The following is a 26,102-nucleotide window of genomic DNA, read 5'->3' as shown; positions in this document are numbered from 1 at the left end:
ACAACCAAGGGTGAGCTGGGAGGGGATCAGTGGTAGAATACTTGCTTGTCATGTATCAATTCTTGAGTTCATTCTCCAGCAGGGACCCCCAGTTGCCCCCTCCCCACCCTCCACCCTCCAATTCTAGGTATAGAACTTATCTAGGATGCATGAGGCCTTCTAGAATATAAACAATCAATAAAGAAACAAAGAAATTAAAAATGTGGAGTTTAATAAGGCCCAAATTAGCAAGCAATTGAGCTGGATAATATCCCGCATAATTTAACACAGATAAACTTAAGACCTCCTTTAAAAAACAAAGCAATTAAGCTTAATTACTTAAAGTGGGACTTTTAGAGGTGGGGTCTTTGCTATGTAAATGTGGCAGGCCTGGAACTCATTAAGACTGGCCTGCCTCCACTACAGTGCTGGGATTAAAGAAAGGTGCCCATCAGGACTTTTCTTTCATGAATGTGTACAGAAGGTCTAGCACATTCACCTTACTACAGTAATACTCCATGAGTGCCGCAGTAACGTAGACATGATGGCGAGTTCTGGCATCCTCTCTTGCTTTTTTAAATATCATTCTTCCAGATTTGATACCTTCTGCTCTCCTCGCAAATTTCATATATTGGATATATACCTATGAGAAAAAAATTATTTGTATTCTACACATTAGGCAGAATATGGCCCTCATAGCATCTAGTACCAGAGAACTGAGTTCTATGCTGTTTCTAGTATATAAGAAACTACAGGGTAGAATTGTAAGTTACTTTTCCACAGGCATTGGGGATACATGCTAATTTTTATTGAGACATAATCTACATGAAACAAAATTATTCTATTTTTTTTAAATTTGTTTTTCAAGACAGGGCTTCTCTGTATAGTCCTGGCTGTCCTAGAACTAGTTCTATAGACCAGGCTGGCCTATAACTCACAGATCTGCCTGCTTCTGCCTCCTGAGCACTGGGATGAAAGGTGTGTGCCACCACCACCTGGCATGGTATCTGTTTTGTTTTTTTTGTTTTTTTTCAAGACAGGGTTTCTATGTATATCCCTGGCTGTTCTGGAACTCGATCTGTAGATCACACTGGCCTCAAATTCAGAGATCCTCCCGTTTTTGCCTCCCGCGTGCTGGGATTAAAAGTGTGTGCCACCACTGCCCAGCTTGTTTTTTCTTATATCATCAGATGGTCATACAATAATACTACTAATTCTAGACTATATGAATTAAAGGGGAATTCAACCCCTATCAATAACAAAACAAGTAAACAATCAAACAAGGGCTGAGGGTATGGCTCAGTGGTAAAGGGGTTGCCTAGGTTTGACCACTAGCACCACAAAAAGAAAAAAAAATAAAATTTGGGATCTGGGAAAATGACTCAGTGGTAAGTGTACTTGCTGGACAAAGATGAGGACCTGAGTTAGAATCCCCAGAACTCACATAAAACCTAGGAATTGCTATACATGCCTGTAACCCAGTGTTGAGGGAAGGAACAGATGAACCCAGGAGCTTGCTGGCTAGTCAGCCAGCCTGACTCAAAAGGGGGGTTTCAGGTTCACTGACTGTCTCATAAGGATGAGGTGGAAGTCTAAGGAGGAACATACCTGATGCCAGCTTCTGGCCTCCACTCACACGAATATACACATATACCACATAGCCCCCACCCTGCCCCAATTTCATAGTAGAGATCCCTTGGTTAGGTATAGTCCCAGGTATTTTTTTTTTTAATTGAGGCACCTGTGAGTGTCCATATTTCCCAGATTTCTTCCTCAGCATATCTGTTACTGGTATATAGGAAGGCTATTATTTTTGTATGTTAATTTTGTATCCTTCCACTTTGTTTTTTTAAAAATATTTATTTATTGTACATACAATATTCTGTCTGTGTATACCTGCAGGCCAGAGAGGGCACCAGACCCCGTTACAGATGGCTGTGAGCCACCATGTGGTTGCTGGGAATTGAACTCAGGACCTTTGGAAGAGCAGGCAATGCTCTTAACCTCTGAGCCATCTCTCCAGCCCCCTTCCACTTTGTTAAAAGTGTATCAGTTCTAAGTGTTTCTGGAGTCTCTAGGTCTCTTATGTATAGAATCATACATAAGATTCTGCAGGTAAGGACACTTTAACTTCTTCCTTTGTTAGTCTCAACCTTTTATTTGCTTCTTTTGTTTTGTTGCTCTAGCTAAGGCATCAAACACTATATTGAATAAAAGTGGAAAAAGTAGATACTCTTGTCTGTTCTGTGACTGTAGTGGAAATGCTTTAAGTACTTCCCTATCTATTATGATGTTTGTCATATATATGTTTGCTACATTAACATGTTTCTGGGGTTGCAAAGATGGCTCAGTGGTTAAGGTGTCTGCCTCTCTTTCAGGACCTGAGTATGGGTCTCAACACCACACTGGGTATCTCACAATCACTTTAACTTCAACTCAAAGGGATCCAGTGCCCTCTTCTTGCCTCCCAGGTACCTACACTCGTGTGTGTGTGTGTGTGTGTGTGTGTGTGTGTTTACACAAATATTTAAAATATCTAAGCAAAAATGTTTCTTAAATTCCCAGTTTCTTAGGACTTTTACAATAAAGGACACTTGCTTTGCTTCCTTTTTAAGGAAGTACTTATTTATTAGTCTGCATATGCAGACACATGCATGTGTGGAGGTCAGAGAACAACTGTGGGAGCCGACTCTCTCCTGACACTGCAGGGCCAGGGGTCACAAGCTGTATGGCTTGGTGACAAGTGTCTGCACTCTCTGAGCCACCACCTCACTGGCTGACCCTGATCTCGCCTGCTCTTATCCACGCATTTTTCTTCTAATTTGTACTTTACTCTCACTTTGCTTCCTCAGTCACCATATAAATATTGACACTTTTACCTCTAGAACACTATAAACTACATCTCCTCAATCAGTTCCCCAGGACCACTCTGTCCTAACAGGGAACAGACCGTCTTTCTAATGCTGGTTCATACCAGGACTCTTAACCTGTTACTAAAGCTAGGGCATAAACTGCAGTGGACCTGAGTAAAATTAAACAAAAAGGGGGAAAAATAAGGAATAAAAATTGGAGGACACAATTGTGTGGTGATGGCACATGTTTTTAATCTCAGCCCTCGGGAGGCAGAGGCAGGTGGATCTCTGTGAAGCCAGCCTGGTCTACAGAGCAAGTTCCAGGACAGCCAGAGCTACATAATAAAACACTGTCTCAAAAAAACCCAATAATAATAATAATAATAATAATTAGAGGACACGGGTAGGGCATAGTGACATATACTTTTAAGCTTAACCCCCCAGAGTCAAAGGCAAGCAGATCTCTGGAATTTGTGGGCAGCCTGGGTTACATAGCACATTCAGGTCAACAAAGCATTCACAGTAAGATATTATCTCTGGGGGAGGGGAGATATATCCACCAACCAATGAGCAAAACACATAAAAAAAAAATACAAAACCAAAGTGCTGAATATAAAATGAGACATCTATAGTAAGTAACTCTTATCCCCCAAGACTCAGAGAACATTATGGAAGAGGGGCAGAAAGAATATAAAAGTTGAGGGACATAGAAGCCAGGCTAGTGGCACATACCTTTAATCCCAGCATTTGGGAAGCAGAGGCAGGCAGATGTTCAAGATTAACCTAGTCTACATATTGAGTTCCAGGACAGCCAGGGATACATAGTAAGACCCTGCCTCAAAAAAAAAAAAAAAAAGTAGGGGGGGAATGCTGCCTATAATTACCATTACCAGTACAGGATCAAATAAACACAAGCAGTCAGCATTTCAACAGGCAGCACCAACTGGACACAATGGGTTATTAATGTTACTAACAACAAAGAAGCCAGGTGCTGGTGCACACCTTTAATCCCAGCACTCGGGAGGCAGAGGCAGGTGGATCTCCGTGAGTTTGAGGCCAACCTGGTCTACAGTGTGAGTTCTAGGACAGGCTCCAAAGCTACAGAGAAACCCTGTCTCAAAAAACCAAAACAACAACAATAACAAAGAAAGAGAGGAGAGACAGACAGAAGGGAAGGAGGAACAGGAAGGAAGGAAAAGGAAAGGAGAAGACACAAAAGACAATAAGAAGCTGTGTTGGGGGTGCCTGGTGGGAGTGAGCGGGGAGTCGAGGTACATATGGTCAAGATGCATCGATTGCATGTATGAGAGTGCCAAAGAATAGAAGATAGTCTACATCTTTAAAACACAATGAGACAAGTCACTGTGATCATCCACAACCTCACATTTCATCAACACCACACTAAAATCAATGAGATAGCTAAATGCCAAGATTCCAGAGTCCCACTTTTTAAAAGGATCAACACCCACATAGAAGGTGTGATGAAGTAAGCAGATGAATGAAGTAAGGAATCAATTCAGATCCTAGACAAGAAACTTAGTAAAGTGGATAGAATATCAATGATTTGGAAGAGAATTGAAAACATGGAGGATAAACTCAGCAAGGAAATTAAGATTCTGAAAAGAAACAAACAGAAAAGCTGAAAATTAAAACAATCAATCAATCAATGAAGCAAAAAATATCATCAACAGATAAGAAAAGCAGCTGGGTGTAGTGGCCCACATTCTAATCCCAGCACTCAGGAGGCAGAGGCAGGCAGATCTCTGAGTTTGACAGCCTGGTCTACAAACAGGGTTCCAGGACAACCAGGGCTGTTACACAGAGAAACCCTAACTCAATATATATATATATATATATATATATATATATATATATATATATATATATATATATATATAAAATCAACACACACACATTATATATATATAAATAATTGAGAGAAAGAGAGAGAGGGAGAAAGAGAGAAAAGCAGAAAAAAATTCTGGGATGAAGGATAGTATCAAGACAGAAGTAAATAAAATAGAAACTAAAAGAAAAATATATATAATCAAATAAGCAGATTTTTTTCTTTTACACTTCTTTATTTTATGTGCATGGTGTTCAGCCTGCAAGTATGGAGGTGGACAACATGTATGTCTGGTGCCTGTAGAGGCCAGAAAAGGGTATCAGGTCCCCTAGAACTGAAGTTCTAGGTGATTATGAGCCTCCATGTGGGTTCTGGAAATCAAAGCTGGGTCCTCTACAAGGGCAGCCAGTGCATGTAACTGATGAGCTGTGTCTGCAGCCACAAAGAGCTAGTTCTTGAAAATAAAAGTAAACTAATAAATCCCTACCCAAACTAGCCCAAAATGAAAAAGTTCTAAATTAATAAAATTAGATAAGAAAAATGAGATGCTATTGAATAGATTACATACAAGATAGACAATCATTAGGAAATATTTTGAAAACATACCAAAAAAAAAAAAAGAAAGAAAAAAAAAGAACAGGGCAGTGGTGGTGCATGCCTTTAATCCCAGCACTCGGGAGGCAGTTCCAGGACAGGCTCCAAAACTACAGAGAAACCTTGTTTCGAAAAACCAAAAGAAAGAAAAAAAGAAAGAAAGGAAGAAAGAAAGAAAATTCCAGAAGAAATTACTAAAAACCTAGACACATAAGACCTATGAAAATTAAGAACATATGAACAATAAACTGATTCATAATAGTCAGTGAGGCTGAAGGAAGAATAAAGTCTCCTAACCAAGAAAAGTTCAGGTTTAGATAGATTTACTGCTGAATGTTCCCAAACCTTTAAAGAACTGAAAGCAAGATTCTTCAACCTATTCCACAGAGCCAACGAGGAAAGAACCCTGAAATCAAAAATATAAGGCACAACAGAAAAAAAATCAAAACCAAAAACCAACCCTACAGATATAGAACAAATTTCTTGATGAACACACTGCAAAAATTCTTAATAAAATTCTTGCAAGTCAAATTCAAAAACACATAAAATCCCTTTCTATACTATGAATATAAATTACTCTTATTGGTTAATAAAAAGCTGACAGGCTAGTATCTGGGCAGGAAGTTAGGTGGAAAAACCAAACTTAGAATGATGGGAAGAAAGAGGATGAAGTCAAGAGAGATGCCAGCCAGTTGCCAAGCAAGCAGGATGTATAAAATATGAGCTAACAAGCCATGAGCCATGTGGCAAATCATAAATAGAAATATGGGTTAATTTAAATGTAAGAGCTTGCTAGTGACAAGTCTGAGCTACCGTCCAGCATTTATATAATTCATAGCCTCTGAGTTGGTTATTTGGGACCAGGCGGTTAGGACGAAATGTCTGTTCACACACAATGATCAAGTTGACTTTATTCTAGAGATGAAAGTTTGGTTCATCATATGTCAACCAGTTAGTGTAATCCAACACCTAAGTACATTTAATGACAAAAAGGACACGATTATCTCAATAGATATAGAAAAGCCTTTGACAAGGTATAAAACTCGTCATCATGAAAACCCTGAAGAAAGCAGGAGTCGAATGCATATATCTCAACACAATGGCTATATGCAAGAAACCTAGAGCCAACATTATCGTAAAGGGGGAAAAGAAGGAGTTTCTCTAAAATCGCGAACAAGATTCAGTACTCACTTTCTCCAATGATCAGTCAATATAGTACCTGAAGTCTTAGCTAGAGCAGAAACACAAACAAAAGAAATAGATTTTAAAAAGGAAAAGTCAAATTATCCCTTACTTGCTGGGTGTGGTGACACATGCCTTTAATCCCATCACTCGGGAGGCAGAAGCAGGCGGATCTCTGTGAGTTCGAGGACAGCCTGATCTACAGAGCTAGTTCCAGGACAGGCACCAAAACTACACAGAGAAACCCTGTCTCAAAAAACAAAATAAAACAAAACAGAAACAAACAAACAGACTAAATATTCCATCAGAAAACTATTGGATCTGATAAATATTTTCATCAAACTATCAGAATATAAAAACCAACATAAAAATCTGTACACTAGCAAAATCTTGCTAAGAGATTAGGAACACTAGCCTATTCACAACCACTTTTTAAAAAACAATACAAAATACTTAGGAAGAAACTTAACCAAGGAGGTGAAAGGCTTCTATTATGAAAACTTTTGAAAAAAACTGATGACACACATTGAAGACACACAAACAGATGGATAAATGTGTATGTTCATGGATAGGCAGAATGATGGTCTGAAGATAATGGTATTACTGAAAACAATCTACGGAGTCAACACAAATGCCATAAAAATTCCAGTATCTTAAGGTTGGGACATGGTTTATGAAGGAAGCTATGTGAGGAAAATTCTGAGAGCTTGTAAGAAAATTCCAAGGGGGAAAGAAAAAAAAAATCAAGAGTCTTATTTGTTCATAATGGGATATTCTTGGAATGTGCTTTCGTGTCCCTCCAGGTGTAGCAGATAGGATGGGTTTACTCATCATCTACTATTATTATTCAGATGATGCGTCCAAGCATGAGTTGTCCTCATGATAGTGTATAGCCTAAGCAAGTATGAACTTTGCTTATATGAGCATGCTTAGCCCTCAGAATACCCTCAGAATTGAGGTTATACCAATAAATTGTCTGATGCTCTTAATAAGTTGGCTATTTCATGGGACTTTAGTCTGCCTCTTTTTAAGGCTCCACTCTCCCAGGTTCATGCCACCAGCTAGAGCAGTAACACCTTAATATAGGACCTTAGTTGAAATTTCTAGAAAAGTTGGCTGGAGAGATGGCTCAGAGGTTAAGATCCATCAGAGGTCCTGAGTTCAATTCCCAGCAACCACATGGTGGTTCACAACCATCTGTACTGAGACCTGGTCTGCAGGCAGAACATGGTATGCATAACTAAACTAAAAAAAGAAAAAAAAAAAAAAGGAACATCCTAGGCTACACTAGATCCTGTCACAATACCCACAATCCCCATAGCCAAAAAGAAAAAAATGGTGGTATATATACACATAACAAAATTTTATTCAGCCATAAATAAAAAATATAATTGTGACATTTTCAAGAAAATAGATGGAACTGGAAAGTATTATCTTAAGCTAGACTAAAGGACAATTCTACATGTTTTCTGTCATATGTAGACCCTAAACTTCTATTGTTATGTATGTGTACATATGTATATATAAGAGAAAAGGTGTATTAGTTAGGGTTTTTATTGCTGTGAAGACACACCATGACCACGGCAATGCTTACAAAAAAAAAAAAAACAACAAAAAACAAAAACCAAAACCAAAACATTTAACTGCAGTGGCTTGCTTACAGAAATTCAGTCCATTATCACCATGGTAGGGAGCATGGCAGCGTACAGGGAGACATGATATGGGAGAGATAGCTGAGAGTCCTACATCTTGCAGGCAACAGGAAGTGAACCCAGAAGGTAATCCCAAGCATAGCAAACCTCAAAGCTCACCCCCACAAAGACCTGTTTTCTCCAACAAGGTCACACCTACTCTAAGAAAGCCACACCTCCCAACAGTGCCATGCCCTATGAGATAATTACAGCCAATTGTTCAAACTCCTACAGATGGACAACGAAACTATAAACTCAACCATGAGAAAAGAGATCGTTAGGGTAGAAGGTAAGAGACATAGAATATATGTGACATAAAGGCAGAAGGGAGGTTTCTGGAATTGGAAAGGCACCAGCTAAGGGGGAAAAGGAGATGAGATGGGGGAGTAGGAAGACAAAGCATGCATGAAAATACTGTAATGAAACCCCTACTTTGAAGCCGGGCGGTGGTGGCGCACGCCTTTAATCCCAGCACTCGGGAGGCAGAGGCAGGCGGATCTCTGTGAGTTCGAGACCAGCCTGGTCTACAGAGCTAGTTCCAGGACAGGCTCCAAAGCCACAGAGAAACCCTGTCTCGAAAAAAAACAAAAAACAAAAACAAACAAAACAAAAAAAAAAAAGAAACCCCTACTTTGTATGCCTATCTTAAGATTATTTTAAAAATATGATCTTATTTTGTTAAAAGAACCTTTTGTGTAGCTATTTCACACTGATGCAGTAAAAACAAAATCAATCCAACAGAGTGGAGCTCACCAACTCTTAGGGCCTGGGGAAGAGTGAAGGGTTGACTACAAAGGGTCACAGAAGGGGATTTTTCAGGGGTGATGGAAGTGCTCTGTTTTTTTATTTGGTTTTTGAGACAGAACCTTATATAATGCAGGCTATCCTTAAACTCACTATGTAGTCAAAGATAACCCTGAACTCCTGATCCTTCTGTCTCCACTTCCCAAAACTGAGATTACAAGTGTGTGAGCCATGATGCCCAGCAGTGTTTTGTATAGAGGGTCCCATGATCTATTAAGATATAAGACCAACAAATCTTATTGTATATGAATTAAATTTTTGTTGAATTAAGTCAGAGTATGGGATGGTGGGGAAAACAGACTTAGAGGTTACTCACCAAGGTGGGGTCAATATCCTCAATTGCCAGAAGTCTGTTATATATACTGTGGACCTTCTCATACTTCATGCGACTCTAAGGTGGCAGAGAAGTAAATATAATAAACATATACTCACTAATGAGCAGATCTGAGCTTTAGGAGCCGAAGACTATACTCCTATTCCCATAACACACACAATGACACCTATATTGCACATAAACTTTTATGAACTTGAGACTAACAACTGTTTATGGTTATCATTTCTGGCCACAAAAGCAAAAGAAGCTAGAATAAAAAAAAATTTTAGTCGTGCAGTAAAATTGTAAGCACTAGATGTAATCCCAGTATTATATATATATTATAATCGCGCGCATAGTTCCAAACCTTCTGACTCTTCTCACCTCTTCATAATCTGCATATGCAAAATAAAGGAGCATGTTCTTCTTTAATAAAGTGCTTATGGCTCTTTCATATATATTAGCAGCTTCATCACTAAATAATTTGGCATTGTTCATATCCTAAGAGGAAAAACAAAGTACATCCTCAAAAACTTTAATGTAGTTGAAAGTAAAAATGAGACAGTATCCACTTTATAATGTACTTACTAAACAAACAAACAAACAAACCCAAATATACATCTGCATTTAAGAAAAAAATATCAAGTATTCTTCCTGCTCTGGTCAATGAAGAGTTTCTAGGGCTTGAGCCCAGGAGCCTCTACTACCCAGTCATGCATTCCAGCCCCCATCACTCTAAACTATAGGAGAACCATTCAAGTTCTTTAAATGATACAGCACTTTGAACAGTTTTAAAAGCAAGCATATTTTACTAAAGTTCATATTGATATAAGATTAAAATTTTCACCATATACTTTTTATATATAAACTTTTAATAAATTTAGCAAATAGAATGAGTTTTATTATGACATTTTCATTTATATAGACACACACACACACACACACATCCACCACTGTATTTTCCTGAGAGTATACCACTATCTCGTCTAGTCTCTCCTCCCCACTTCCCAAATAGCTCCCCTTCTGCTATTTAATGTTATGCATGGTGTATGTGTATGTATGTTTGTTTAAACCTAGACAAAATTTATACTTTATTACTAAAATTGGTGTTATAATTTTTCCAGTAGATCTTATTGCTAGAGCAAAGAAACAAAAGGAAGGAGGGTGGGGAAGGATACGCACCCCTTTTTCCGCAAGCAGCTTACTTGACTGCTCCAGATACTGGGCAGCTTCGTACCAAATATCAGGGTGATGGCCCAGAACAAGCAGGCACTGTTCATAAGCAAACATAACTAAGGGAAGACAAGCACAAAAAACTCAATTAAGATAAAAAGAACTAACAACAATATCACTACAAGCACACATGAGACTATTAGACTCAGACGTGGTCTTTAACAATGAATGATGATTTGAAATAAAGCAGTAACCTCCAGGGCTGATTTGTCCACTTCTCCTGGGACAACTAGATGCTGGAAGGAGAGAAAGGCACCAGCAGTGCAAAAGTGAACAAAACTTCCAACAGTCAAGAAGGACAAAGGCTATGGTACCAGGTGGCACATGCCTTTAATTTCAGCACTCAGGAGGCAGAGCTAGGCAGAGTTCTGTGAGTTTGAGGCCAGTCTGGTCTACAAGAGCTAATTCTAGGACAGCTAGGACTGATACACAGAGTATGTCCTGCCCAGTTCTGCAGCCATTTAGTCCCAAAGAAACACACAGAGATCTACATTAATTATAAACTGGCTGGCCTAGCAGCTCAGGCTTTCTTATTACCTAATTCTTACATCTTACAGTAACCCAAAATTCTTGTCTGTGTTAGCCACATGGCTTGGTACCTTTATCAGCGAGGCATTCTCATGTTGCTTCCTCTGCAGACTCAGCCTTTCCTCTTCCCAGAATTCTCCTGTTCTGGTTGCCCCGCCTATACTTCCTGCCTGGCTACTGGCCAATCAGCATTTTATTAAACCAATACAACAGACAAATCTTTACAGGGTACAAGATCATTTGTCCCACAGCAAAACTGTCTCAAAAAACCACTCCTCTGACTGTCATACATGTACACACACACACACACACACACACACACACACACACACAAAGAAAGAAAGCTAAGTGACTTTACTGAGTGACTGGCATCTGGAGACCAAAGGGGCAGAGCTGGTCAGTGAGAAGTAACTGGGACAGAGGAGAGGGTGGGTAGACATTGGCAGAGGTTACCAAGGATGTGACTCTGGTAAAGTTCTTGTCTGCCATGCATGTGGTTCTAGGTTTATCCCCGCTGCCCCAAAATAGATGTAAACAAAGAAACAGTATTTAAAAAGCCCTGCAGGTGAATGAGCCTACAAAATTGAAGAATTCAGTGAAATTGCAAGCCAGTAGTAACAGTAGTTAGTAGAAGTCTAACGCTTCTGAAATTAAAAATTGTAAACTGAAGACAGAAGTTCTATTTCTGTGATAGAGCATATGCTAAGCATGTACAAATGCACAAGGCCTTGGGTTCAATCCCTGCTACTTCTTTATCTCCATGTGTGCATGTTGTCATATACATATGTTATATAAGTAAAGTAAAATAAAACACCCCTGCAAAAAAAACAGCAAAAAACTGAACATTAAGTTGTACTTCAGAATAAAGTTGTACTGCAGAAATTAAAGTAGATTGGGTAAGGGGCAACAGTGAGATCCATAGTGTCCAAATGAACAATAAGTAATACACACAAGCAAAAATTAAAACACACACACACACACACACTTAGAAATACACTGTAACACATAAATTGTAACAGAAAAATTAAAATTATAAAAAATTTTAGCCAGGTAGTGGTGGTGTCCGCCTTTAAGCCCAGCACTTGGAAAGCAGAAGCAGGCGAATCTCTTTGAGTTTGAGGATCTACAGAGCAAGTTACAGGACTGGCTTCATAGCTACTGGGAAACTGTCTTGAAAAACTAAAATTAAAAAAAACTAAAATTAAAAAAAAAATTAAATGGAAATTCATAGAACTAAAATTTATAGTACATAAAATGAATAATTTGCTATATCAACTCAACAGCAGATTAGATATAATAAAACAAGGGGTAGGTGAACATGAAAATAGATCTATAGACATGATTTTGAATGAAAAACCACAAGTGGAAAAACAAAGATTTAGGAATAAAAAGCAAAGCCTCATTAGGGCATGGTCGTACCTGTGACTCAGAAAGCTAAGATAGTAAGAGCCTGAAGTGGTGGATAGGAGAAGCAGGAGTAGGGTTTGAGGCAATCCATGAGGTTAAAATCAAACAGTCCAAGATACATGTAGTAGGAGGCCCACGAGGGTTACTCTTGTTACCTCTTTTTGTTATAAGGGTCTGGTCCTCAGTACGGAGGGGGTTACTCTTCTCCCACTGGATGTACTTCTTCCACATGTCTACTTGCTGAGCTTCTTGAGGGGTGTTCTGAGGAGGCACTGACGGAGCATTGCGATCTAAGCCTTTCATTACTGTCTCATATTCCTAAGCAAACATTTACAGATTTTTGATGAGCCTAGAACAACTCAGATATATGAGGGGCAGTCTAAAATACTTTGTTTAAAATGTTTACTCTCCTATATCTAATATCACTTAGTTAATATGATTTTAGAATTCAAGGTTATCTTCAGATACATAGTGAGTTTGAAGCCAACCTGGACTACATGAGACACTGTCTCAAAAGGCAGAAATCAAACAACATCCAAAAACAACAAAACAAAAGCCCAAAGTAAGGAAAGACATAACAGAGTGTTAGCAACCGAAACCAGATTCCTAGGAATGGTGAATAGAACACCCAGGGGCTATCTCTACAGGCAATGTAGGAGGGTCCCTCTGCAGGATGGATGGGGTAAGATATAACACAAGTGGAGGTTCGGGAGTATTGTTATTGCCACCTTTGGAGAAGCTAATAGTTTGTACTATTTGGCTATTTTTCCAATGAACAGAAAGGTATGATGTACACAGCACAAAATCTGTCCCAGAGAGCTATGTTATTTTATAACCACACTCTGAATACAGAGTAACACAATATTCAGATAAGCAAATATGGAGGAAGGATATCAACTAATTCAATAATTCTATGTAAAACTTCTCTGCTTTGAAAAATATTTCTGCCTAGGCCTGGAAGCTCCAGTCTATAATTGTAGCACTTGGGAAGATGATACAGAAAGAATGCCACTAATTTGAGGGCAGCTGAGCTATATAGTATCAGGTCAATCAGAACTATATAGCTAGACTCTATTTCAGAAACAAACACAAAAAAAGAACTTTTATGACTGGGATGTAACTCAGTATTAGAACACTTCTGTGAATCCCCAGGTTGGATGATGCCCTGTAACAAATACACACACTGGGTTAGTGATGCCCAGTAACACCCCCCAACAAACAAAGGTAAAAAAATTCTTCCAAATATAACATGTTATTTCAATTTAACTATATCATTTTGCCAAGCCTTTAATTCTAACACTCAAGAGACAGAGGCAAATTGATTCCTTTAAGTATGAGGCCAGCCTGGTTTGCTTAATGAGTTCCAGGACAGCCATTGCTATAGATCCTATCTCCAAAAAGACAAAATTGAAAATATCAAGAGTAACATCAGATAGGAAAACTTGCTAATTATTTTCATGATTTAGAACATTAAATTAAGTAGCCTGATAGAATTTCATACCTTTGCTACACGTCGAGCATTCATGTAGTCTCTACTCCGATCTTCAATCATTTTTTTAGCTAAATGAATATTGATACCCTGAAGAAAAAAATTATTATTATTAATTGCTTTTTCTTTTCTTTCCTTTTTTTTTCCTTAACAGTTCTGCAGACTAAACCCATAGTCTCCTGCATACAAGGCAACTAGACAAACACTCTATCACTAAACTATATATTAGGCCTAGGGGAAAAAATTTGACCAGCACGCATGATGGCTTTAGTAGCTAAAAACACTTGGGTTTGATTCCCAACACCCACATGGTAGCTCATAACTATCTGTAACTCCAGTTCCAGAGAATCCAATGCTTCTTCAGGTCTCTTGGAGCACCAGACATATAAGCAGTGTATAAGACATTCATGTAGTCAAAATATCGATACATACACAAGCAAAAATTAAAACACACATACACACACACTCAGAAATACACTGTAACATAAATCACAACAGGAAAATTAAAATTATAAAAAATTTTTAGCCGGTGGTGGTGTTCGCTTTTAATCCCAGTACTTGGAAAGCAGAGACAGGCAAATCTCTTTGAATTTGAGACAGCCTGATCTACTGTAGCTCTGTAGTAGACATGAAATCATGAGATTCTATCTTATCTAGTCAAAGCAGTCATTAAGCAAACAAATCATAACTGCTCTCAAGGATGTGGACAAAAGGAACAATTATACACTACTGGTGGGAGCATAAATTAATTCAAATGTTAATACAGAGATTTCTTTAAAAAACTGCAAATAGACCTACCCAGCTGTACCTTTCTTGGTAGGGATCAAAAGGATTTGAAACCAATATATCACAGAAATACTTGCACATTAATGTTACTGCAGAACTATAAAAATATAAATTATTTATTGGAATCAACATAAAACAATGTGTCTAGGAGTATATAGCTCCATCATAGGGCAATTCCCTCAGATGAATAAAACTCAGGGTTTAATCCATAGTGCAGCAAAATAAATCCAAATAGCAGGAGGACACACTGTGTAACACTAACATTCAGGCACCGGACTAGAAGGCTACATTCCCTAAATTTAATTAAAATGACCAGTTTGAGCTGGGCAGTGGTGGCACATGCCTTTAATCCCAGCACTAGGGAGGCAGGGGCAGGCGGATCTCTGTGAGTTCAAGGACAGCCTGGTCTACAGAGGGTGTTCCAGGATAGTGAAGGCTGTTATGGAGAGAAACCCTCTCTCAAAAACAAACCAAAACCAACCAAACAAACAAACAAACAAAAAAGGAAAATGTTGAGTTTGTAATAAACTCCGGCTTTATTTACCTCTTCGTACTTGTTGTAGTCTCTCCAAAGTTGTTCAATGTTGATCATTGGATTAACACAACCTCGTTGATAAACTCTTCGGACTGCAGTTATTCTCTGGTTTTCTGCGTAAGACCCGACAGCTTCCCTGAAGTTGGGTAAGAAATACCATTAATTGTATTATAGCCAAATCAATTGTTTATATATTAAAAATGAAAGCAATACTTACACGCCTTTTAAGAAATTGATGTAATCCACCCAAATCTAAGAAATAAAACAAAACATTAATATATTTTTGATTATTTTCACATTTTAGCACATACCCACGTCTCCTGCACACCGCGTAAGTACTCTACCTCTGAACTATATTTCCATATATTTAAAACTATGAACTCTACCTGATAAGACATAATTTCCATTCCAATTTTATCCAGTGCAAAGTCATAAGCTTGAGCCATTTTTTCTCTGAAATGAAAATAAAAGATAGTTTTAAAAACTTGTTATCAGCTGGGTATGGTGGTTCATGACTTCCCAAGAAGTTATTGACACAGGAAGCTGAGGCAGGAGCATTACCCTAAAGGCCAGTCTGGGCAACAGCAAATTCAAGGCCAGCCTAGGCTATATAGTACCCCTACTACTCGAGCTACAAAGAAAAAAATCAAAAACCAAAACCAAACCTAAACTGTTGTCAAAATGCATCAGAGAACATCAGGTTGGAGTTGGTGAAGATAGGCAGGCAGGAGTCATAGTGGGCAACTAACTACCAAGCAGCTGCCTTGGACATCTTAAGTGGTACACATAACTTATACCATATAACTTGCCAAGAATGGTGCTGGGACAAGCATTAAGAAGTTTCTTGCACTTTTCCTGATTTCTTGGAGAATTCTGACTTTTCAAATACTTAGGTTTCTTCCCATCTGTCACTCAGAGACAAGAGATAGTATGAGTCATGTAAAAATGTGTGTCTAGAGACAACATCCAACCCCCAACACGCTCGCGCGCGCGCGCGTGCACACACACACACACACACACACACTACAGTTTTTCTGTGTAACCCTGCCTGTCCTGAAACTCAATCTGTAGACTAGGCTGGCCTCAAACTCCCAGAGATCCACTTGCCTCGGTTTCCTGGCACTCGGATAAAAGGTGTGCACCACCACCACCTGGCTTCCACATGCATTCTGAAGACCATGATTTTACTTACTTGTAACTTGGCAGTTTACCCTTGGTTTCTCTGACGTATGAAAGATAACACTTCCATAAATCAATGTGCAAAACCTTCATAAGGCATCTTTGAAATAGCTTTAAATGTAAGAAAATAGTATCAGCATCCAGTTAAATCAATTTCATATTTGCATAAATGAAATAGCATATTAAAAAACAAAGTCAGGTCTTTTCAGAAATTACTTTTCTTATAAATAGAGAGATGGCTCTGTGGTTAAGAGCACTGACTGAGGGCCTAGGTTTGCTCATAACCTTTGTAACTCTAGTTCCAGGGTTCAGATGCCCACTTCTGTGGGCACCAGACATGCATATGGTGTACAAATGTGTGTATATAGTATGTACACACACGCAGGCAAAAACACTTATGCACATAGAATAAAAGGCTCTTTAAAATTTTTGTAAAAGGCAAATGCAATCCCCTCCTTTCAGTTTAGACAATTAAAATTATGCTTATGAATTTGTCAAGTATAGTCATTTTCTTCTCCTCAGAACCATAAGTAAATAAGTAAACAAATATAATCATTTTTCTTTTCTAAACTTTTCTTCAGTTTAAATTAGCATATGAAAGGAATTTCATTGAGGCATTTTCATATTTTGCTATTGTTGACACTGGTCCCTCATCCCTCCCCATCTCCCGGTATTCCTGTTGGTTCCCTTCCTCTCAATAGCTCCCCTCTGCTCTCATGGCCAGTGGATGCCACACACTTACTTTTCTTTTTCCTTTTTCCTTTCTCTCGGCCCCTTTCTAATTCTCCCTTTCTCATACACACCTGCCCACACAACCATATCTAGAATCCCCATGAAAGAAAAATGAGTCTGGTTTATTTTTTTTAACATGTGATATCTAGTTTCATCTACTTTCTTGCAAATGTAATGATTTCGCTATGTATATGTACTGTATTTTCTTTATTCATTCATCTGTTGATGGACATCTAAGCTGGTTCCACTTTTTCTGCTGTGAACAGTACAGCAATAAACATGGATGTGCATATGTCTTTATTGTAGGATTCAGAGTCCTTTGAGTATATGCCCAAATGTGATATAGCTGGGTCACATAATAGATATTTATTTGTTTCTGAGTCAGAGTCTCACTATGTATCCCTGGCTGTTCAGGAACTCCCTATGTAGAATAGGTTAGCCTCAAACTCAGAGACCCACATGATAAGATTAAAACTTATATACTACATACCTTGCTGCTGTTTGAGATCATGTTACCCAGGCTATGTACTAACAAATGACTTTCTGATTCTGCTTCCACTTCCCAAAGGCTGGGATTGCAGGTGTGCATTACAATGTCTGTTTTTTTGTTTTTTCGAGACAGGCTTTCTTGGTGTAGTTTTGGAGCCTGTCCTGGAACTCTCTCTATAGACCTCAAACTCACAGAGATCCATTTGCTTCTGCCACCATCGCCCAGTTCAGTGTCTGGCTTTTATATGCACTGCTGGAGACTGATCAGCAGTCCTGGCTCCTGCTTCTCATTCTTTGAGAAACCTCCATACTGATTTCCACAGGGCTGCACTACTTTACACCCCACTAACAATGGTACTTAACAATTCTCTTTTCTCATTTTCTAATTATTTATTTATTTTTAAAGATTTATTTATTATATAGACAACTTTATGCCTCCATTTATACCCACACACCAGAGGAGGGCACCAGATCTCTTTACAGATGGTTTGGAGCCACCATGTGGTTGCTGGGAATTGAACTCAGGACCTCTGGAAGAGCAGACAGTGCTCTTAACCATTGAGCCATCTCTCCAGCCCCTCTTTTTCTCATTTTCAACAGGATTTATTGACATCTTTTTCTTGGTGTTAGCCATCTGACAGGAATGAATTAGAATTTCAAAGTAGCTTTAATTTATATTTCCTGAAAGCTAAGGAATAGTTAAGTTTCTAAGTGAAGCTTATAACTGGAGTCAATAACTTAAAATTGTTTTACTATATTTATTTACCATATTAGTCATATAGAAACTCTTATATTTCAAAATATATTTAAGAGAACTTACCTTTTCAACCTTGTCATAATTTTTAGCTTTAATCTGAAGAGAAACAAAGGAAAACATAGAGTTAATGTTACTTCTTTTAACAGTATCAACATACCATTTTTTTTTTTACTAATTTGACCATTGTTTTAACCAATCTTACAAATTTTTCCTTCAAAAAAACCAAATAAGTCAAATAGAGTGGTGCACACATGTGATCTAGAACTTTCAGTTGAGAACTGGTTTCCAAGTAATCACTTATTACCCGTCAATTACTATTATCACTACCACTAATTTCTGCTTAAAATTAAGCATGCCCCAACCTTCTTTTTTTTTTGAGATAAGTTTTCCCTATGTAGAGCTGGCTGTCCTGGAACCTGCTCTGTAGCCCAGGCTAGCCTCAGACTCTTAAATCTGCCTACCTCTGCCTCCCAGCCCAGTGCTGGGATTAAAGGTATGTGTCACCACCACATACTCTTTAAACTTGTAATTCTTTAGAATTTATTCTTTGAGAATTTCATACTGTATATATACATATACATAATTACATCATTTCTTCCCTTCTCTTTTATATCTCCAAACCCTTCTGTATATACTTTCTTGCTTTCAAATTCATGGCCTCTTTTTCATTATTGTTATACACATACATATATTACATGTATTCCTAATACATAAACACAACTTGCTCAGTCTGTATGATGAAACTTGTATGTTTTCAGGACTGACCATTTGATACTGGATAACCAATTGGTGTGCTCCTCCCTGGGGAAGACTATCTGCCTGCTCTCAGTGTTCCTTGGTTGTCTGCAGTTCTTTGTGTAAGGCTGAGGCCTCCTGAGTGGTCTCCTTTCCACATTAGCATATCTACTGGTATACTCCCCGTTAGCTGCTGTTGGTGAGACTTAATGGGTGTGGTTTCTGACTTTCCTAAGAGACACATTTTACAGCAAAACACCCTATTCCTCTGGCTTTTACAATCTTTCCATCCTTTCTTCCACAATTACCCCTGAGTCTAAGGTACTGGAGATGTACCAGTTGGGACTGAGCTTCACATTTGATTGGTTATAGTTTTCTGTAATGCAAAGAGAATTTTCCTTGACAAGGGGCAAGGACTGCACTTCTCTGTGGCTTTATGGACAAAACTTTAGAATGTAGTTAGGGATTGATTATGCTGGTTTAGTAAAGTAGAGGCTATAGGTTCTCCTCCAGGATCCATGAATTCACTAGCCCGATGTACTGGCTAGGTTTCCAATACCAGGTATAATTTCCGTATTGTTGAATACGGAAAGTCCAATTAGAGAGCTGTTAGTTACTGCCAATGTTTGCATGCCACTACTGTATCATTAGGGTTATTGTGCCATGCTGGTCATGGTTGTGGTTCATAAGCATCACAGCTGGGTAGCAGTGTTGGTTGTTCCCTCCTCTGGAAGCTTACATGGCACCCAATACCATGAAAGATAGTCCTAGGGAAACAGATTTTAGGTTATATCCAGCTCAGGGTACTTTGGGCCCTGTGCCTGAAGTGCATGGTGTTTTAAACAATAGCCTATATTTTGGGAGTCTCTTGGACAATCAAACATAAACCCCCAAACAGGCATGAGAAGCCCTCTTTTGAGCTGTTGATCAGGACTGTGCAAAAAACTCCTAGAATATTATCTTTTTTTGAGACACAGTCTCACTATATAGCTCCAGCTTTCCTGGAACACTGCATAGATTGGCCAGTTTTGAACTCACAGAAATTCACCTGCCTCTGCCTTCAGGGGTCTGGGACTAAAGGCGTGGGCCTTATTCTTTCCCATCTCCAAACTCTTCCAGTATCCTCCCTACCATCCTTTCCCAAACTTCCTATTTTCTCTCTTAAAAACAAACAAACAAACAAACAAACAAAAAGCCACTGAAAACCAAGGAGCCTGATTGTGCTGGCCAATTACTCCTGACTATGGGGCTTGCCCTGAAGTGTGGTTGATACACCTACATCGTCACCCCTCTCCCAGCACCTATCATTTGCAAACAGCTTCTTAGTTTGGGATGGGACTTTGTGCCCACTTCTCCTGTGCTGGGATTTTGTCAGGCTTGAGCTTTTGTAGGCTTATCTTTGTGAGATCATATGTGCATTTGCACTGCTGTGTCTGAAAAATGATGTTTCCTTAAAATCATCCAGCACTCCAGCTCTTACAACCTTCTGCCCCTTCTTCCATTTGGATCCCTGAGCTTTGAGGGAAGAGGTCCAATAAAGACATCCCATTCAGGACTGGGCATTCCAAAATCTCTCCAGGTATGGTAACTTCTCTGGTGTAGGTTGAGTGATGCTCTGCTCTATGTAGATAGCAGTGTGTCATTTGGAATCATTTTATTGCTATGTTCATTAGAAGAATAATTTTAGTAGGTTTCTTCCAGAGGCCCATGACCCATCTACTCAGGTTCTTTGCCTGGTATGGGCTTCATCTCATAAAGTGGGTGTTAACTCTAACTCAAAAGTGGTTGTGAACCTGTAAATTTAAGGTTTTTTTTTTCACTCAAATTTCTTTTCTTTTTGGGTTGGGCATGGTGGCGCACATCTTTAATTCCAGCACTTGGGAGGCAGAGAAAGGTAGATCTCTGAGTTTGAGGTCAACCTGGTCTACAGAGCAAGTTCCAGGACAGCCAGGGCTACATAGTGAAATCCTGTCAAAAAGCAAAAGCAAAAACAAAAAAATGACAAAACAATAACTTTTAAAATTATGGTCTGTTTTCCATTGTTCCTTTTTCTTTCTACACTTAGGGTCTTCTGGTTATAGGCTCAAAACATTTTTTTTACTTTTTTTACTTAAAGTTTATCTGCTAGATTTTCCAGGTAATTAAGTCTGTGCATGACCATTCTACTTCAATTTAAGTAATGATACTGTATTTGGTTAACAAATTAATGATTTCTGGCACCAGGTTTGCACCAATCAATAATGCATTTTGAATCTTGTGTTAAACTTATTTTTCCCAACTCTCCTCTTCTAGTAGCTGTTTGGTTGGGAGCCTGTGTCAGTTTTAGTTTATATTCTCCCTGTTGCTACACTTTGGTTGTTTTCTGCTTCATAGACCTGTGCTGGCAGAGAAGCTGACTCCTCTGACTATGGAGGAGCAGATAGAGACAGCAAGCAGGCTGTTAGTTCTTTACCAAGCAACCAAGAATGCAGGCTTTGGTAGGAAGGACTTAGTCTGCCTTTTTGGTTCAGGTTTGCTTTTGTTTCTTAAAGGCCAATGTACGCAGCAGCAGTTGAAGGCAATTACTGCTCTTGCAGAGAACTTGTCCCAGCACCCACAAGACAGCCCACAGTAACTCTAGTGCCAGAGGATCTGACACCTTCTGTCCTCCATGGACACTGTTTCCAGACAGTTAATAGATATATTAAGGCAAAATACCCATAAACATAAAACGAAAATTAATCTTAAAAAAAAAAAAAGAAGGCAAGCTGGTGTTAACTTTCTTCTGGGGTAGAAAAGCAATGAACAGCTTCTTGGTCTTTTTCCCTATCCTCTATGCAAATACTCTTTGACATCCATGAAACCGGAGGACACACATCTGATCACTGGAGAGTGGGGTTGCAGGTGAGTGTGAAGAGGGGAAGTTTAACTCACCAGCTCCCTATATGCAGATGAAATTACTTACAGGTCTTCCAAGTGGTCAGAAAAACCAAATTACTCATTGTCCAAACTACCCAAGAAGATGAACATATAACTCCCAACAGACGCAAAGTTAAAAACCATAAGGCAGTATGTACAAACTTCCAAGTGAGAAAGATAAACCAAGAGCCTACATATCAATTTACATTCACCAGAATGGTAAAACTTTAAAAGAGTATGAAGCAGTGCTTGGTGGTGTGCACCTTAAATCCCAGCACTCAGAAGGCAGAGACTGAAGGATCTCTGTGAGTTGGAGGTCAGCCTGACCTATATAATGAGCTCCAGGACAGCCAGGGCTACGTAGACAGATCCTGTCTCAAAAAACAAACAAAAATAAAACAAGCAAACGAAAATAGAAAAAAGGGGTTAATACTATCAAAGACATACAAGGAAAAATTATACACTAGTGGACCAAGCAAGACATACCCTTTATGGAAAAAACACTGGTAACAGCCATTAAAAGAAAAACAATACAAGACCTAAGTTGTTCATAGCTCAGTTGGTAGAGTGCTTGACTAGCAGTAGTATGAAGCCCTGGGTTTGATTCTCAACACCACATAAATCAGATATGGTGGCTCATGCTTGTCACCTCAGCATGTTTTTTTTTTTTGTTTTTAGTTTTTCGAGACAGGGTTTCTCTGTAGCTTTGGAGCCTGTCCTGGCACTAGCTCTTGTAGACCAGGCTGGCCTAGAACTCAGAGAGATTCTCCTGCCTCTGCCTCCCGAATGCTGGGATTAATGGCGTGTGCCACCACCGCCCTGCACACCTCAGCATTTGACAAGTGTAGGCAGGGTGATCAGAAATTTAAAGCTATCCTTGGCCACATGGCAAGTTTGAACCCAGCTTGGGACACACGAGACTCTAGCTCAATTAAAAGAAAAGAGACTCAACAATTCCAGTCCTAAGATCCATCCCAAAGAAACAAAAGTAGCAGGGTACACAAAGTGTTTGTACAGGGCTATTGTAAACATAAATAAGTGCAAAATAAATGCCCACAATTTAAATAGTATAATAAATTATGATGCCTCATAGCATGGATTATGTGCACCCATATAAAATGAACTAGCTACACTAGCTAATTAAGAGGGATTTCCATCAGATCATGATAAATGGGTGTCAGTACTGTATGTAACATAATTCATCTTTATGAAACCATGATCAAAAATAATAAGGTGGTTAAACAGTTGTCATAGCACTCAGTAATAAAGGATTTTGTCCTCAAAAGGCCCATACATAATTTATGTAGTTTCCCTACAAAAATTGGTCCTATCTCCTGAATTCTTTCTTTCCCCAAGACAGTGTGTCTCTGTGTAACCTGGCTGTCCTGGAACACAGAGATCTACCTACCTCTGTCTCCCCAGTGCTGGGATTAAAGGTGTGTGCCACCACTGCTAGTTGATTATTTCTTTAATTGGTATTACCATAACAAATATATGCATAAAAATATACTTTTGATTAATGTAAAATTAATCATAGTCACTGTCAATCATAATTCAACAAACGAATATTGAGAATTCCTCTAATAAACCAATCTTGACAAAAACACCATAACAGATATACTCTCATTATTTATTTGTATATGAGAACATATTCGTGTGTGTGTGTATGCGCATGTGGAGGTCAGAGAATAACTTGTGGGAGTCTCTCCTCTCCTTCCACCCCTACTTTCTTGGACCACCAACCCCCAAATCATGACATGGGGAATTATTATTACAAATGCTTGGCTTTAGTTTAGGCTTGTCCCACTAGCTCTTAAAACTTATATTACCCATTTATTTTAATTTAGATTATGTTACATGGCATTACCTCTCTTTCATTTTGCACTTCCTGTTTCTTACCTGTCTGGTGACTCTGCCCTCTCTGTCCCCAAAAGTCTTGCTTAACCTCTTTCTAGCTATTGGCCCTTCAGCTTACTTTTTAAACCAATATACAAATGTATCACAGCAATGCATTTTCACGCAGCGTACTAATATCCACAACAATGAGGTCAAACTCAGATCATCAGGCTTGACAACAAAGCACTTTTTCTTTCTTTCTTTCTTTTTTTTTTTACTGTGCCACTACCCACTTCAGTGTCAGTAGCCTACAGGCAGAGGCCAGGCAATGGGGCTGCCTGCAGGTTGCTCTAGCACACCGTCCTGGTTTTGACCCTGTTCTTAGAGCTCACTGATTAGCTCCAGGGATCTATCACCCGTCTTTGCTTAGGATTATAGATAGGATGTACTCAGCTTTTATGTGGTTATTGGGGATCTAAACTAACACTCTCTCTCTCTCTCTCTCTCTCTCTCTCTCTCTCTCTCTCTCTCTCTCTCTCTTGGGGATCTAAACTAACTCTCTCTCTCTCTCTCTCTCTCTCTCACACACACACACACACACACACACACACACACACGGTGAATGTATGTGTTTCTGTGTACATGACCAAGGAAGTCAGAGGTGTTGAGTCCTTAAGACTGGAGTTCCAGGCAGTTGTGAGCTTCCTGTTGCGAGTGCTGGGAATCAAACTCAAGTCCTGTACAAGAATAAATAAATACCCTTAACCACTGAGCCATTTCTTTAGCCCTAAACTCAGATCTTTACGCTTGCAAAGCAAACACTTTACCAACTGAACCAAATTCCCACCCTAATTTTCTCATTATTTTAAAAGTATTTAAAGGCCAGGCAGTAGTGGCACAAGCCTTTAATCCTAGCACTCAGGAGAAAAAGGCAGGCGGATCTCTGTGAGTTCGAAACCAGCCTGGTCTACAAGAGCTAGTTCCAGGACAGGCTCCAAAGCTACAGAGAAACCCTGTTTCAAATAAATAAAAATAAAAGGAACAAAAGTATTTTTTTCAAGTAATTTTTTATGTGCATAGGTATTTGGCATGTATGTCTACGCACCATGTGTATAGAATACCCTCAGAGGCCAAACGAAAGAGTCAGATATCCTGGAACTGGAACTACATTTGATTGTGAGTTATCAATGTGGATGCTACACCCCAACTCAAGCCCTCTGGAAGAGCAGACAGTGCTCAACTGCTGAGTCATTTTTCTAGCCCCTTAAAAATATTCTTTAGTGGGGCTGTGGTGGCACACACCTTTCATCCCAGCACTTGTGAAGCAGAGGCAGGTGGATCTCTGTGAGTTTGAGGCCATCCTGGTCTACAGAGCAAGTCCCAGGACAGGTTCCAAAGCTACAAAGAAACCCTGTCTCAAAACCCTACACCCCCCCCCAAAATCTTTAAAATAATTGAGAAATTATTCTTAATTTACTTTGGGAGTAAAATTTCCATTGTAATAAAATGAAAAGAACATGATCAATTTGTATTAACTATTTAACATTGCCAGCGTCAGCTTTGCCGTTTACACTATAGGAATGGTAATGTCTGCTTCAAAAGGCATTCAAAGGATTGGAGCTGTAAACCATCTGAAAGGGTCACGTGCTGGAAAATCCTACTAACAATCAAAAAAGTATAAACTTGGGGTAAGAAACATCTTATTTACAATTACACATAAATAAATATTCTTATTCACAAGCTGGGCAGCATCTAGGGTGTGTGGGGGGGGGGGGGGCAAATCAGAGGCATGTCTACATAGTAATTTCCAGCCCAACCAGAAATACAGTAAAGACCTTGTCTGAAAAAATAAAAATTCTTAGTCACATTCATAATCTTATTTCATTTCATACCCTTCTGTAAAATAATTATATATTTGTAAAATAATTATAGATGGTGATCTGGGCTGGAGAGATGGATTCGAGGTTAAGAGCACTGGCTGCTCTTCCAGAGGTCCTGAGTTCAATTCCCAGGTAACTGTTTGTAATGACCTCTTCTGGCTTGCTTGCACGCATACATGCAGGCAGAACACTATAATACAAATAAATAAATCTTAAAAAATAATTCTAGGTGGTGATCTAACACCTCTGGTCTCTATAGAAATCTGCATTCATGTACCCAGAATTATATGACAAAGTACAAGGCAAGTGGCTACATAACAAGAACCCATCCTTTGTCACAAAATACCTAAGCAAAAC

General features: G+C 39.0%; 1 protein-coding gene across 1 annotated transcript in view; it reads right to left on the bottom strand.

The window, feature by feature from the left end:
• Cstf3 (cleavage stimulation factor subunit 3) overlaps nt 1–26,102 on the bottom strand; it is an 86,518-nt gene that overhangs the window by 10,951 nt on the left and 49,465 nt on the right. The window contains exons 4-14 of the mRNA XM_075961593.1: nt 18,460–18,492; nt 16,432–16,529; nt 15,626–15,692; nt 15,457–15,491; nt 15,249–15,375; nt 13,931–14,008; nt 12,585–12,747; nt 10,444–10,553; nt 9,646–9,762; nt 9,265–9,339; nt 479–622 (exon numbers count right to left, since the gene is read on the bottom strand). Of these exons, the coding sequence (XP_075817708.1) occupies nt 479–622; nt 9,265–9,339; nt 9,646–9,762; nt 10,444–10,553; nt 12,585–12,747; nt 13,931–14,008; nt 15,249–15,375; nt 15,457–15,491; nt 15,626–15,692; nt 16,432–16,529; nt 18,460–18,492 (1,047 nt within the window). The remainder of the gene's footprint in view (nt 1–478; nt 623–9,264; nt 9,340–9,645; nt 9,763–10,443; nt 10,554–12,584; nt 12,748–13,930; nt 14,009–15,248; nt 15,376–15,456; nt 15,492–15,625; nt 15,693–16,431; nt 16,530–18,459; nt 18,493–26,102) is intronic.

Source organism: Microtus pennsylvanicus, chromosome 2, assembly GCF_037038515.1.
Source record: "Microtus pennsylvanicus isolate mMicPen1 chromosome 2, mMicPen1.hap1, whole genome shotgun sequence".
Taxonomy (NCBI): domain Eukaryota; kingdom Metazoa; phylum Chordata; class Mammalia; order Rodentia; family Cricetidae; genus Microtus; species Microtus pennsylvanicus.
The sequence above is the reverse complement of the archived record's forward strand: the minus strand, read 5'-3'. Positions and strand labels throughout refer to the sequence as shown.